General features: G+C 42.8%; 1 protein-coding gene across 2 annotated transcripts; it reads left to right on the forward strand.

Moving 5' to 3' along the window:
* The first annotated feature begins 317 nt into the window (after positions 1–317).
* Positions 318–12898, forward strand: LOC140077738 (cytochrome P450 2A4-like). Of its 2 annotated transcripts, XM_072125173.1 has the most exons (9): positions 318–522; positions 1330–1492; positions 3567–3716; positions 3928–4088; positions 6553–6729; positions 7852–7993; positions 9831–10018; positions 11128–11269; positions 12542–12898. In XM_072125173.1, the coding sequence occupies exons 1-9, from the start codon at positions 343–345 to the stop codon at positions 12724–12726; spliced, it is 1488 nt and encodes a 495-aa protein (XP_071981274.1). In that variant the 5' UTR covers positions 318–342; the 3' UTR covers positions 12727–12898. The 2 variants fall into 2 exon arrangements, with proteins under 2 accessions (XP_071981274.1, XP_071981275.1); XM_072125174.1 differs by lacking the exon at positions 6553–6729.
* Positions 12899–14012: the final 1114 nt, after the last annotated feature.

The raw sequence follows: 14012 nt of genomic DNA on the forward strand, positions 1-14012 counted from the left end.
CTTCGAACCGAGTCATACGTTATGCGATTGAATTGAGCCATATTGGTCTGAGCTGTAATCCCGGACAGAAGGCTTAGGTAACAGCACTGCTGTTTTGGAACTAGCTTTTAGGAGCTACTAGGCTTCGCAGTTGACCAGGACAAGTGATAGGAACTGCTTTCCTTTATTATTGAAGTATAAACTAGAATGTTATTCACAATATATTATGAAATACAATTGTTACTCTGCCCTCTAGATATGACAGCCTCTGCCCAAAGATCACATGTTGGATGAGTGCCCGTTACCTGGTCATATAAGTACAACGGGCATAGTACAGACAGAGCTGTCGTCTCAGGGCACAGAATGGCTCTGAGCATTGCAGCGACACTTCTCCTGGTTACTGGGGTCACCCTACTAATATATCTCATTAAATGGTGGAGCAAGGTGAAACAGAAAAATCTACCCCCAGGACCTACCCCTCTACCCATCCTAGGGAATGTCCTTCAGATCAGCACCACTGAAATACCACAGTCTTTAGTTAAGGTAAGTACACTTACTTATTGGGGTACTTGCCCTATAAATCTGTTGTTATAGCTCCCACGTCATAGGGATTCGGTGATGAAAATAGGGATCTTTAGAGGATTTATATTCTTTGCACCCAAGTACATAATTAATAAACCATGTATAATATTAAAGCTATTTCTAAATGAGTAGTGGATACTATGAGATACATTTTACTGTAAAAAACAATAGATGTTTTCTTTTTAGTTGATTGGGTATTGCTGGAAAGTTGCATTTATAATAAGCAGATAAAAATGATCAACTAAAATCTCTGGGGACACTCAGAACCAAGTGTTTAATGTGCCTGCAGCGCCACCACAGGTAAAATGTGGGATGACACGTTGGCTATTGAAATCAAGAAGCTATCTGTACTGGATAAGTTGGGTCCCTCCTTTGTAAGAAATAAGAATCTATGATAACACAGTAGAGGCTTCTACCAGAATTATATTCCATTTTACATCCCTTTTGGCTCACAATGCCTTTTTCCATATGGCGGGCCCCATAGAGGTTTTTCTGTGGCCCCAGTTGTTCTCAAATACGTTAAGTCACTGGAGCATATGGAGGCAACTGATTGGCTGTGGATCCTATGATCCCTGAACCTTCTGTCCTGGTTAGAAGAGCCCAGAGAACAGATCACTGCAGTGCTGGAGGAGGATAGAAGAACTTATTTTTGAAATTCCTTCCTCTATGGAGTATTCCAAGTTTCCAGAAAAAAAACATTATAACTCAGAGATATAAAAGGTATAAACTGAATATATGTCACATTTGCAATTTTATTATGGTGTCTAGATGAGTAAAACGTATGGACCTGTCTACACCATCTACCTAGCAAACCTTCGGACGGTTGTACTGGTCGGGTACGATGCGGTGAAGGAAGCCTTGGTGGACCACAGCGATGCGTTTAGTGATAGAGGAGACACAGGAGCATCAGAGTTTTTAACAAAAGATTTTGGTAAGCTTAAATGCATTTAGGCCATTCCCTGGGGATGGTTTATTACAACAATTTTAATGTGTCTGTTCCAGGGCTGATTCTAGCCTTTTGCTGCCTGAGAGGAAAAGTTTAATGCTGCCCCCCAGCACTCTATACCCTAAACCGCTGCTATATACAGCCCATCAAATTCACAGACAAAATAGCATCTACAATACAACCACACAGCCCCACGGACTTACTGACACTACACAGGCTGATGGGGTCTCACACAGTAGTATCAGTCAGCGACAGACATTAGTTGCATCTTACCTTAAGGGTGACGATCTTCTCCATCAGGAAGACAACTTCATTGTGACTTCTTCCGGCCATGGTTTATCACTGTTGCATCCGGCAACTGATGTTTTCAGCTCCATGCAGAAGATTTCCACACTGCACCCATAAAAATGCCACAGTCACTTACAGTATAATTACACCTGGATAACAATGTCCTACACTTTGCGCCTAAATAATCTGTATTAATAATTATACAGAAAATTATGTACGAGTACATGCCCCACGTATAAAATATCTTATATATTTTCCCTGATCAAATTATAGTATACTGTGGGCCAAGCTCGTAGAGGCGCTGTGTCACTCTGTATGGCGTCACGCCGGGATATATGAATCATGCAGAGTGGTACTGTCTGAAGTATCAGCACTTCTCTGCTCTGCACATCACTTGCATCTTAAAGACACCGTTGTAAATGATTTTTCGGGTAGTACAGACTTACCAGCTATTCCGTGCTTCAGGCAATCTGCTGTCCCCATCAGGGGTCTGTCATCTGCTACCTTGGGCTGGAACTTCATCCCACCTCATGCCACATATGGCCCTGGTCTTTTCACTAACAATGACACTTAATGGCCATTCAGAACTTCCAGTGGTCTTCAAGAGGACACTTCAAAAACACTAGCTCTGTTGTAAAGTATAAAAGTATCTTCTAAATCTGAAATTGCCGTAGTGTTCTCAAGAATAGTATACTGGAAATTGCCAAACTATTTGCCCCCCATAGACTCACCAGGGCAGGTTTATCAATAGGTATCCACTGTTTAGCAGAAAGTTAAATTCTTTGTCGACAGTGGTCAGAGTAAGACAAGGTCAGTCAAGGACAACATGTCCTTCTCCTCAAGGACCATTGACATGTTTTATCAGATAATTTTAATTTTTTGTACATTTAGTCATATTTGATGTAATATACTTTAAATGACATTTTCTGGCAAAAGAATAGACAGTGTTTTTAGAACCTGATGACATTCATTACATGGTGAAGTCCATTGCAAGTGGTACTAGAATGGATCTGGCAGAGCAGTGTAGATCCTGACATATACAGAAGCAACAATGCAGATGCCAAAAGACGCTACATTAAAAGGGATGCTGAATTATATGTAAACAATGTCCATTCATTATGTAACTTATCTTAAAAATGAAATTTGCTAAAGTTCCACTTCTTTGTAACAACCAGAGGCTGAAAACCTGATCATGTCTATTTCACGTTCTGTAGAAACTAAACTAATCACAAACCTTGAAAAACTTACAGATGTGGCCAAACAAAGCCTCTTACATCTACTGGTTAAAGTTACTTTAATAGTAACCACTATGGAAGATACATTATGATTTTTGAAAGAAAGCCCCCATGTTTCTGGTGAAGGCCCCCATGTTTCTGGTGAAGGCCCCCATGTTTCTGATGAAGGCCCCCATGTTTCTGGTTAAAGGCCCTCATGTTTCTGGTGAAGGCCCCCATGTTTCTGGTGAAGGCCCCCATGTTTCTGGTGAAGGCCCCATGTTTCTGGTGAAGGCCCCCATGTTTCTGGTTGAAGGCCCCCATGTTTCTGTTGAAGGCCCCCATGTTTCTGGTGAAGGCCCCCATGTTTCTGGTTGAAGGCCCCCATGTTTCTGATGAAGGCCCCCATGTTTCTGGTGAAGGCCCCCATGTTTCTGGTGAAGGCCCCATGTTTCTGGTGAAGGCCCCCATGTTTCTGGTTGAAGGCCCCCATGTTTCTGGTGAAGGCCACCATGTTTCTGGTGAAACCTTTAACCATTTACATTTTGGACTTACAGGAGTTTTTCCAAGCAACAGCAAAAGGTGGAAAACCCTTCGTCGATTTTCTCTAACAACTTTGAGAAATTTTGGAATGGGAAAGAGGAGCATTGAGGAAAGAGTCCAAGAAGAAGCCGGCTTCCTTACTAAAAAATTTATGATGGACAAAGGTGGGTGAAAATCCAAAAATATTTCTCAGCATTCATTTAGAACGGAATTGATTTTACTAATGACCATTAGTATTATACAGCTGTTGGGTAGCCGCCATCTTCCTAGGCCTCCATGTATTCATTTTTTTATATGTTCCATATATTTCCAATTGTTGTATTATATCATATAGTAGTAGCGGTGTCTGACAACCTCTTTCTATTAAATTTACAGATGCTCCATTTAACCCCACATATATGACACGTCTCGCTGTTGCCAATGTAATTTGCTCCATTGTTTATGGAAAAAGGTTTGACTATGAAGACCAAAAATTCTTGACTCTCTTGTCATATATCCAGGATATTCTTGAGTTGTCTAACACTCGATCTGGCCAAGTAAGTACAACACAGCATCTAGAATGTATATGGGTATAATGCAGTGAACATGAATTTACACAGAATTAATATGTTTGCCAGACTAAAAATATACTGTATGTGACCTATATAATATGGGTCGTCAATGTTTGAATTTTCTGACATCCTCCCAGACAACTTGATCTCACACAGAAAATAGAAAAGGATACAGACAGAACAGTTCTGAGTTTAGTGGCCAGATCTGGTCACTGCAGATTAGATACTATTTACCGTATTTTTCGGACTATAAGGCACATTATCAATAAAGCCCTGCTAAGATGTCTAGGTTCATATATAAGGCACACCTGATTATAAGGCTGTTGGTGGCTGCTCGGGTTAGAAGAGAGTCCGTGCGACGATGAGGAAGTCACGTGGTCCGCACTATGGTGCCTGTGGTTCGCGCCCTGTGTGGTCTCTGGGCGTAAGTAGAGTCCACTGCCATCCTCCGATTTGCCTCCTCCCGTCACTGCCGAGTCCCTTCGCCGGTGGCACTGCCAGCCCTGCAGGGTCGTGGCTCCGGTCTCTCCATGCTACTGCCCGGTTCCGATGCAAGGAGGGGCACGATGTTGGTATTGCGGTGCCAGTGCTCTTCAGGAGCCAGTGTGCCCGGTCTACAGCATGCATTGGTTCCGGATGTTTGCAGGATATTGATGGCGGGGCTCTTGTTAAACATGGTCGGTTCATATATAAGGCGCACCGGGCTTTAAGGCGCACTTTTGATTTCTGAGAAAATCATTTGATTTTTTGTGTGCCTAATAGTCCAAAAAATACAGTTAATATATGGGGACTGATATGAGTAGAGATGAGTAGAGATGAGCGAGAACTAAAATGCTCGAGTGCTGGTTACTCGGGTCAAACTTTTTCCGATGCTCGTGTGCTCTTAGCGAATAATGAACCCCATTGAAGTCAACGGGAGACTCCAGCATTTTTCAAGGCGACCAAGGCTCTGCAATAAAATGTGTCATTTTAATGAGAAATAAGGAAGTCAGTCCTGTTTCTTAGTTTTTTTATTCAATGGAATATTCGTGGAACTTCAAAAAGGAGAATGACCCGTGTTAAACATCTGAAATGTGTTCTTCACACATATTGTTCTTCACATACTATTGTGAAGAACACCTTTCTGTACTCATGTCTTCTGACAAATTAGCAGATGTATGGAAACATCTGCAATGAGTTCTTCACTGAAGAACGCATTGCAGATGTTTCCATACACCTGCTAACTTATCAGAAGACATTAGCGCAGAAAGGTGTTCTTCACAATAGTATGTGAAGAACAATATGTGTGAAGATTCTTCACACTTATTGTTCTTCACATACTATTGTGAAGAACACCTTTCTGCACTAATGTCTTCTGATAAGTTAACAGATGGACGGAAACATCTGCAATGTGTTCTTCACTGTGTTCACTGTGCTCTTCACTTAAATGATCCTTAAATGACCCTGTGTTCACTGTGTTCACTGTGTTTCCTTAAAGGAAACCTACCACCACAAATCTACCTATAAAGGTAGATCGGGTGGTAGGTGGATCAATGGGACGTGAGGATAGCCCTTTTAAGGGCTAATCCTCACGTCCCCGCACTGTTTTGTAAACTTTTATTACCCTAATATGTTAATTTACTTATGCGGCTACTGGGGCGTGGAGTAGCCGCATCTGAGGTTACACGAGGCGGCTACTCCACGCCCCGGTAGCCACATTACCCCTCCTACTCACCATGTTCGGCGCGCAGCTGCTCGTAGCTGCGCGCCCTCGTCCGCCGATCCTGCCGTCTGCGCATGCGCAGAACAGCAGGCCCGCGCCTGCGCGGTCACTGCTCTGAAGCCGGGGCTGCACAGACGCGGGCCTGCTGTTCTGCGCATGCGCAGATGGCAGGATCGGCGGACGAGGGCGCGCAGCTACGAGCAGCTGCGCGCCGAACATGGTGAGTAGGAGGGGTAATGTGGCTACCGGGGCGTGGAGTAGCCGCCTCGTGTAACCTCAGATGCGGCTACTCCACGCCCCAGTAGCCGCATAAGTAAATTAACATATTAGGGTAATAAAAGTTTACAAAACAGTGCGGGGACGTGAGGATTAGCCCTTAAAAGGGCTATCCTCACGTCCCATTGATCCACCTACCACCCGATCTACCTTTATAGGTAGATTTGTGGTGGTAGGTGCCCTTTAAGTGAAAGCTCATTCTTGAGCAGGCAAAATACTCGTCCGAGCAACGAGCCATTTCGAGTACGCTAATACTCGAACAAGCATCAAGCTCGGACGAGTATGCTCGCTCATCTCTAGTTATGAGGTCTGACCACTCCACAAAGAACAGAACTATGTTTCCTCTCCCATTCTCTATTTCCATTTTCAGCTACTGATCTGTATGTGATGCTGTGTGTTCAACATAATACTTCATATCATACATTTCACTATCACAAAAGCAAGATTCAATGTTTTTTTTTTCCATATTAGCTTTTTAATATATTTCCAAAAATAATGGCCTACATCCCTGGTCCTCATCAGAAGATGTTCCAAATTTTTGATGATCTGACACAGTTTAGTAAGAAGATGGTGAAAACCCATCGAGCCACCCTGGATGAGAACTGCCCTCGAGACTTCATAGATTGCTTCCTCATAAAGATGGGAGAGGTACATGTACATAATAATAATACTTGGATCAGAGATATTTTTGGGATAACTCATTTAGGAGATCACATGACAATGGGGCAGGTTTACTTACCCGGTCCATTCGCGATCCAGCGGCGCGTTCTCTGCGGTGGATTCGGGTCCGGCCGGGATTCACCAAGGCAGTTCCTCCGACGTCCACCAGGTGGTGCTGCTGCGCTGAAGTTCCCCGAGGCCCGCCGGAATGCACTCAAGTTCACCGCCCTATTCCTGGTGAAGGTAAGTGCAAGTTTCGCGACACTTTTTTTAAAAAATGCGGCGGTTTTTCAGAATCCGTCGGGTTTTCGTTCGGCCACGCCCCCCCGACTTCCGTCGCGTGCATGCTGGTGCCGATGCGCCACAATCCCGGGGCAATACAGGGAAAATCGGCGCAAATTGGAAATATTCGGGTAACTCGCGGGGAAAACGCGAATCGGGCCCTTAATAAATGACCCCCAATATGTTTTATTAAGAAATGACAAATGGGACTCTACTCCTCTACTGGAGGCTGGTAAAATAATAAACCTTTCCCCGCGCCTTTCCCGATCCTTATGCACTCAACTTCCTGGGTGCCTCCTGACACTACAGGAGGCACTAAAAAAGGCTACTTAGCCAGTCACTGCTTGATCCCTGATATTACTCAAACCAGTAATTGGCTCTTATTCTGTTTATGTTCTTAAGTTGAATTTGTATCTATGTCAAAACTGTATCTTTTAAAATTGTAGATGCAGATAAAGCTTCATTACAGACACCTTACTGCTGATCATTGCAGTCTGGGACTATAGTAACATCCACAGTGGTCCCAAGAGGTCACAGGGGGCAGAGGGGTCCGTCTTTAACTAGTGGTCGCCTTTAAGTCGAGTGTCCATAAGTAGGGGACTGCCTGTGCTATAGTGTGCAGCAGGGACCAGGAGAGTGGCAGAAGCAAAGCGCCATTTAGTGGGAAGTAATGTTAAAAAGTTACACTGACCCCCTGTAGGGACTATTTTAGTAACTTTTTACATAAATCGCCCCCTTTTTAATGCCACTGGTAACTTTTGAAACTTTTTGTTTGCTCTCGGAATAATTCGATCAACAATGAAATAATATTAAAATCTAACTTTTTAGGAAAAAAAAAATCCAGACACAGAATTTCATGAGGCAAATTTAGAAGGGACTATTTTTGATTTATTCTTTGCTGGAACGGAGACCACAAGTTTGACGTTGAGATATGCATTTTTGATACTCATGAAATATCCAGAAATTCAAGGTAACAATTTCGATGATTTTTTTTAATAAAACGCTTGAATATCATAAAAAACAAGATAATCCCCATGTATTTGTAAATATCCTTATTATATATTCTTCCGTTTATTGGAAATCTCCCTCATCTCCACAACTGATCCTGTAGCTGCTCTGACAAAGTCCATGGCAGTGATAGTCATGAAACTGAATACAATCATAAGGTCCTGTTAGGTAGATCATGTGTAGATTGGTCAAGGACATTAGGGATGACAAGACTCTCTATCGGTGACCATTTTATGAACAAGAATGGCCTATACCCTGGGTTTCCAGGGATGGTAACTGTTCCCCTTAAGAAGCTTTTTGATCTGGAGAAGACTGAATTCTACTTACCACATTGCTCCTGTGCGACCTTGGCTTTGACACCGGCTGTCAGGACTTGAACCAGCGGACTCCGCTGTCCCAGGCTGCAGCTCTACCAACTGAGCTATGCAACTCTCTGAAGAGCTCCAGTGCTTATCCTTGGCCTAGTTTTTCTAGTTTCTAGTTCCTGTTTCCCTGGTCTTACTCCACCCCTTTCTAGATTGGACTTCCTACTTAAACCCAACCTTGCCTATAAATCCTTCCAGCCTGTAGTCTAGCTTGTCTCCTTCTCTCCTGCGATTGACTCCTATATTGTGCAATGACCACCGGCTTCCTCCTGACTGTGATACCTGCCTGCTCCCTCAATACTGACGCTGATCTTCTGTGCTACGACCTCCGTCTTCCTCCTGACTATGATACTTGCCTGCTCCTCTGTACTGCTAAGCCTCTCCTGTGTTCCGACCCCTGGCTTTACTGACTACGATTCCTGCCTGCAATAACTCAAGTAAGTTACAACACTTAGACTCCAAAACCAGACCCAGATCGTTACACCGGCTCTTCATCTAACGGAAATTGCGGCGTGCAGCTGCACCCTGGAGACAACCTGCAATTATTGGGTTCTTGTTGATAGAGAGACTCGGAGAGCCCCCTGTGACTGTCTAGTGCTCTCCGTTCTCTCACTTTAAGAAGAAGGCTCAATACTTATTCTGGGATGCCATAAACATTCTATTTTTGGAGACTCTTACCACAGAAAGGACTACCTACCTGTTTCTTTCAAAGACTCCTACTTGAACTAGTAAGCACTTCAACACTCTCCATAACATAATAAATAAATAAAAGTTGAGTAATAAATGTACCTGTCCTGTAGGGTCAGTCAAGCTACTCAAGACTTGTACATGCAGTTTACTATTAACTCCACCCCACCTGACTTTTCATCATTGTTTGGCTTTATCTAATGGAGTTTTGAAAAAACAAAATATATATTTTGCACAGTCGCTCTCTGTGACTCAGGGAACGTCATAGACTCGGCTTGGAGCCTAAATATTCACTCCGCGCTTTCCAAAATCCACTTATTAACCACCGTATACAAAAGCCATTGTCTGTTGCTGTGGAAGTTGGAAGCTGAGATGTGATTGGTTGCTATTCTGCCACAGGTCATTAATATGAGCTCTGAGCTGTGATTGGTTACTATAGGCAATGAGTAGAAGACGCTTATGTGTGAGGAAATATGGATACATGAGTATATCCTTTTAATTTATACTTTAATTTATACTTATTGGAAGAACCTAGAGGAAACTGAATGTGGGGATGGGTAATTTAAAGGCACTATTTAGGCACAGGACAACTGACTAAATCTTAGAATAAGTGCAACCATGTACATCCCTGATGCAACCAAAGTGTTAAATACCCTATGTTATGAATACATCCATGTGTCATCGCACTGTGGATATTTTTGGACTATGATTCCAGACTATCCTGTGTTCTATTTTTGTGAATTTCAGAGAAGATCCACAAGGAAATTGAAATTGTGATTGGGAAAGATCGATGTCCATCGATAGAAGACAAGAGTAAAATGCCCTACACAGACGCCGTGATCCACGAGATCCAGAGATTTGCTGATATTGCCCCCATGGGGTTGCCCCATGCTGTTTGCAAGGACACAACCTTCAGAGGATATCACATTCCTAAGGTGCAGTATATTGGTCTTGTCAACCTCTCCTGCTTGTTCCTCATTAGTTCAGTTTATTTAAGACTGTACATTATAAACCTCAGTCTACCTTATTCTACCTTGTGTATGTCAAAGAGCAGTCTGTAAGGTGAACGCAAAAGTAGTGCCATGTGATGAGGAGCATTACACTTTGGACATTTGTATATTTTCTCTATGTGGACCCAGCACTTCTTATTTTTATACCAATTTATAATGTTTTGTTATATACTTTCTGTGTATTACTGTATCGACTATTAGGAAGGGTTAATAACAATTGAGAGACATTTCTGACTGTGTATCTCTCAAAGAAAGCAGTCATTTTCCACAGATTGTTTTGTAGAAGAAAACATTGAAAAACTTCAGCAGACAAGCAGACACCTTGACCTTTAGAATGACAGGTGCTGTCTGGAAAGTTGTTTACACTTTACAATCTTGCTGCCATAAAATATTATGGGGACTCAATGTAAGTCTACAGGGAAACACTTTATCATTGTTTTCTTGCCAAAATCTAACCACTCCTCCCCTGGTGGAAGCTATATAAAGAGAACAATCCCAGCCCTTAGTGTTTTGCAGTTTAGGACCAGAGCTTGGTGGAGAGGACGGCCAGTCTACTGCACAACCAGAAGAGTAGCTAAGGCTCTACCATAGACTCTGGGCTCCTACCCTGCGACCAGGGTACCAGCCTTCTGAGAAAGAGAAGGACATCTTGCTCAGGCCTTTCCTCAGTATTAACAATTCTTCTGCCATGGAGGAGATTGGAGAAGTCAGCGCTATGCTTTGCTTTGCACCTGAATTTCTTCAGTCAAGAAGAAAACTTTCACTTTAGGACCCCAACTCTCCGGACTTATTTCCCATTGTGTGCACCACACCTTACTATCCCTTCCAAAGAGCAGCAACGGGTGGTGGTGACACATCAATGGTGCCTGGCAGACCCATCATAACTTTGGGGCCACTCCTAACCCAAGCACTGCACAGTCACTTCATGGGACATCTCATGCCAACAAAGCCATGGTGGTCTTCTCAACATCGTCATACTACCATCAAGGCCTAACACTTTTATAGAACTTAAAATTCTATGCTTTCATTTTCAGGGCACCATGGTGTTTCCACTCCTGACCTCTGTCCTTAAAGATCCTAAATATTTCAAGAACCCAAATGAATTTGACCCTGGACACTTTCTAAATGAGAAAGGTTTCTTCAAGAAATGTGATGCATTTCTGGCGTTCTCCGCAGGTAAGACATCAGAACTACTTCAAGGAATCGACTTAGTAATTAGATTCTGATGGTAGGTTCCCTAAATGTATCTAATCCCTAAGCACCTTTATTATTTTTAAACCTAACCTCTGAGTTTATATACTTTATTATATTTTTATGGGTTATGGAGTAGCCTCTGGTAACTTTGTGAGTAGTCCAACTCTCTCAGCAACACTTGCTACACGCATTGATCTGAAGAAGGAGACGGTGCGTCTCCGAAATGCATCATCAATAAAGCAACATTTAAACCAATACTTATGAAGTGTGGACACCTCTCCTGAACGATTACCATCCAGCTAGTGCCATTCCAGTCACCCCTCCGTGGTCTCCCCAAGTACTGACCACCAAGAGCAGTCTACACACAGTATCTGACTGGTGGGCAGCTCCTCCTGGATATTTAATGAAAGACTTTTATAAGGTAAACCCCCCACCCTACTAGGGGTAAATAGGGGTCTCCACTATTTAATTGTGTTTTATCTACCTTAGAGGAGCACGATCTCACTTTTGTATATCCTTATACTAGATAACTTGATGATTAAGGCTTATCTACATCCCAAGTAGTCCCTGTAGAGCCCACCTACTCCTCACCCCTCCCCCCCCCCCCCACATGGCGCAATGGTTCCCGACGCATTGTGGGCTCAGTGTAGCCAGCAAGGGACCTGGAACTTCTGCAAGGGATCCCCTCCGGCTGGTAATGTGCACATACTACAATGATGTGCACAGAGCGGCAAAATTACCATAAGAATAAAGTATAAAAACTCAGGGATCAGGTTTTAGAAAATAATAAAAAGTGATTAGGTTTTTGTTACATTTAAAGAATAAGTAGATTCCTGACAGTAGATTTCCTTTAAAAATAAGGTTCAATATTTTTAAATTTAATAAGGATTTTGAGATTTGTATGTATGTCCGGTTGGTCCAAATGTTCTTGAATTTATGTGATTGTTCCATTGGTTTATTATTCATTAATATATGAGACCGACCTGACAAATTAAACTATATTTGACTTTTATGTAATTTGTAGGAAATCTGTCTATAACAGTATCTGTGTTGGAACAGGCAGAAAGTAATTGCACCACAGCGCCCCCTTAGCAAAAATAACGCATTGCATCATTATTATTAAGTTAACATATCAACAATGACAAGGTTTTTTTTAGGATTACTTAACTGGGGAACCTCTTGCACAATTATCTTAAAATTGTCAAATAGGAAAATCGAGCAAGATGTTTTCTAAAACTCTATTTTTTATGTCAGGAAAACGTGTATGTCTAGGGGAAGGCCTGGCCCGCATGGAGCTCTTCCTCTTCATAACCACCATACTGCAGAAGTTCACCTTGGAGCCCACCGTAGACAGAAAAATTCTGAATATAACACCAGAGCCCAACACCAATGCATCAAGACCTTGTACATACCAGATGAAAGTTCTCTCTCGTCTCTGATGGCATAAATGATTGCATTAAAGTACCGTGTATACTTTGTATAAGCACAAAAAATGTGCTGAAAAACCTCACCGCGGCTTATACACCAGTCAAAAAAAAAAAACTTACATGCTCACCTTCCGGCATCCCCAATGCATGGCACGGCTCCCCAATGTTGACGCGGCTCCTCTTCAGTCTGATGTAACAGCCAGCAGAGATGCGGCCATGCACTCTGCCGCCGGCGCATACTATGACGCCATCAGTGGCCGCATCATATTGCACGCCGGCCGGCAGAGTGCATGGCCGCGTCTCTGCTGGCTGTTACAGCAGACTGAAAACAGAAGAGAAGCCGCGTTGAGCATTGTGGAGCCGCGCTGAACATCGGGACCACCCAAAGGTGAGTATGTGAATTTATTTTAAGTGCTTGGCAAACTGGGGGCTGGCTGTATATTAACGGGGGGCTGGCTTGCTACTAAAGGGGACTAGCTGGCTGTATACTAAAGGGGGCTGCTGGCTATATACTAAAGGGGGCTGCTGGCTATATACTAAAGGGGGCTGCTGGCTATATAATAAAGGGAGCTGGCTGTATACTACTGGGGGCTGGCTGGCTGTATACTACTGGGGGCTGGCTGGCTGGCTATATATTAAAGGGGGCTGGCTGGCTATATATTAAAGGGGGCTGGTTGGCTGTATGCTACAGGGGGCTGGCTGTATACTACTGGGGGCTGGTTGGCTATATACTGGGAGGCTGTGACCAAGTCATTTCCCACCCTTGGCTTATACTCAAGTCAATAGGTCTTCCCAGTTTTTGGAGGTAAAATTAGAGGCCTCGGCTTATACTCGAGTATATATGGTAATTGAGAATCAAAAGGCTGCCTCTGTTTTTTAATTGAAATTAAAAAATGGTTTTTCAAAACAGTTTTTTTGTCAATATTGGCCATGGAAATATCAATATATGTGAACATCTTTAATTACTGTCATTTTTACAAATAAAAACATTGGAAAATATTATGTTTTATGGACTGTATAGAATATTAGACATAAGTATAAGATTTTTTTTGTTTTTGAGGTTTGTTGGGTGCATGCCTGATATATATATATAAAGTGGTATAGTTAAAGGACATCTACCACCGGGTTAAGGATTGTAAACCCAGCACACTGACATACTGGTGTGCATCCTCTCTGGCAGGACTGTTCTTCCTTTAGCTTCTTATGCCCTTGTTTTTACATAAAAAGGCTTTTAGAATTATGCAAATAAGTCTGAGCGGCTCCACTCTTTAAAAGCATTAAGACATCATAGGAACCTG

This window comes from Engystomops pustulosus, chromosome 9, assembly GCF_040894005.1.
Source record: "Engystomops pustulosus chromosome 9, aEngPut4.maternal, whole genome shotgun sequence".
Classification (NCBI taxonomy): domain Eukaryota; kingdom Metazoa; phylum Chordata; class Amphibia; order Anura; family Leptodactylidae; genus Engystomops; species Engystomops pustulosus.

What these genes read in the sequence shown, in the direction of transcription:
- LOC140077738 (XM_072125173.1), top strand. Translation starts at nt 343, where the DNA reads ATGGCTCTGAGCATTGCAGCGACACTTCTCCTGGTTACTGGGGTCACC. An exon ending in CTAACACTCGATCTGGCCAA is followed by an intron (nt 4,089 to 6,552) that starts GTAAGTACAACA and finishes TTTCCATATTAG; the next exon opens with CTTTTTAATATATTTCCAAA. An exon ending in GAGGATATCACATTCCTAAG is followed by an intron (nt 10,019 to 11,127) that starts GTGCAGTATATT and finishes TTTCATTTTCAG; the next exon opens with GGCACCATGGTGTTTCCACT.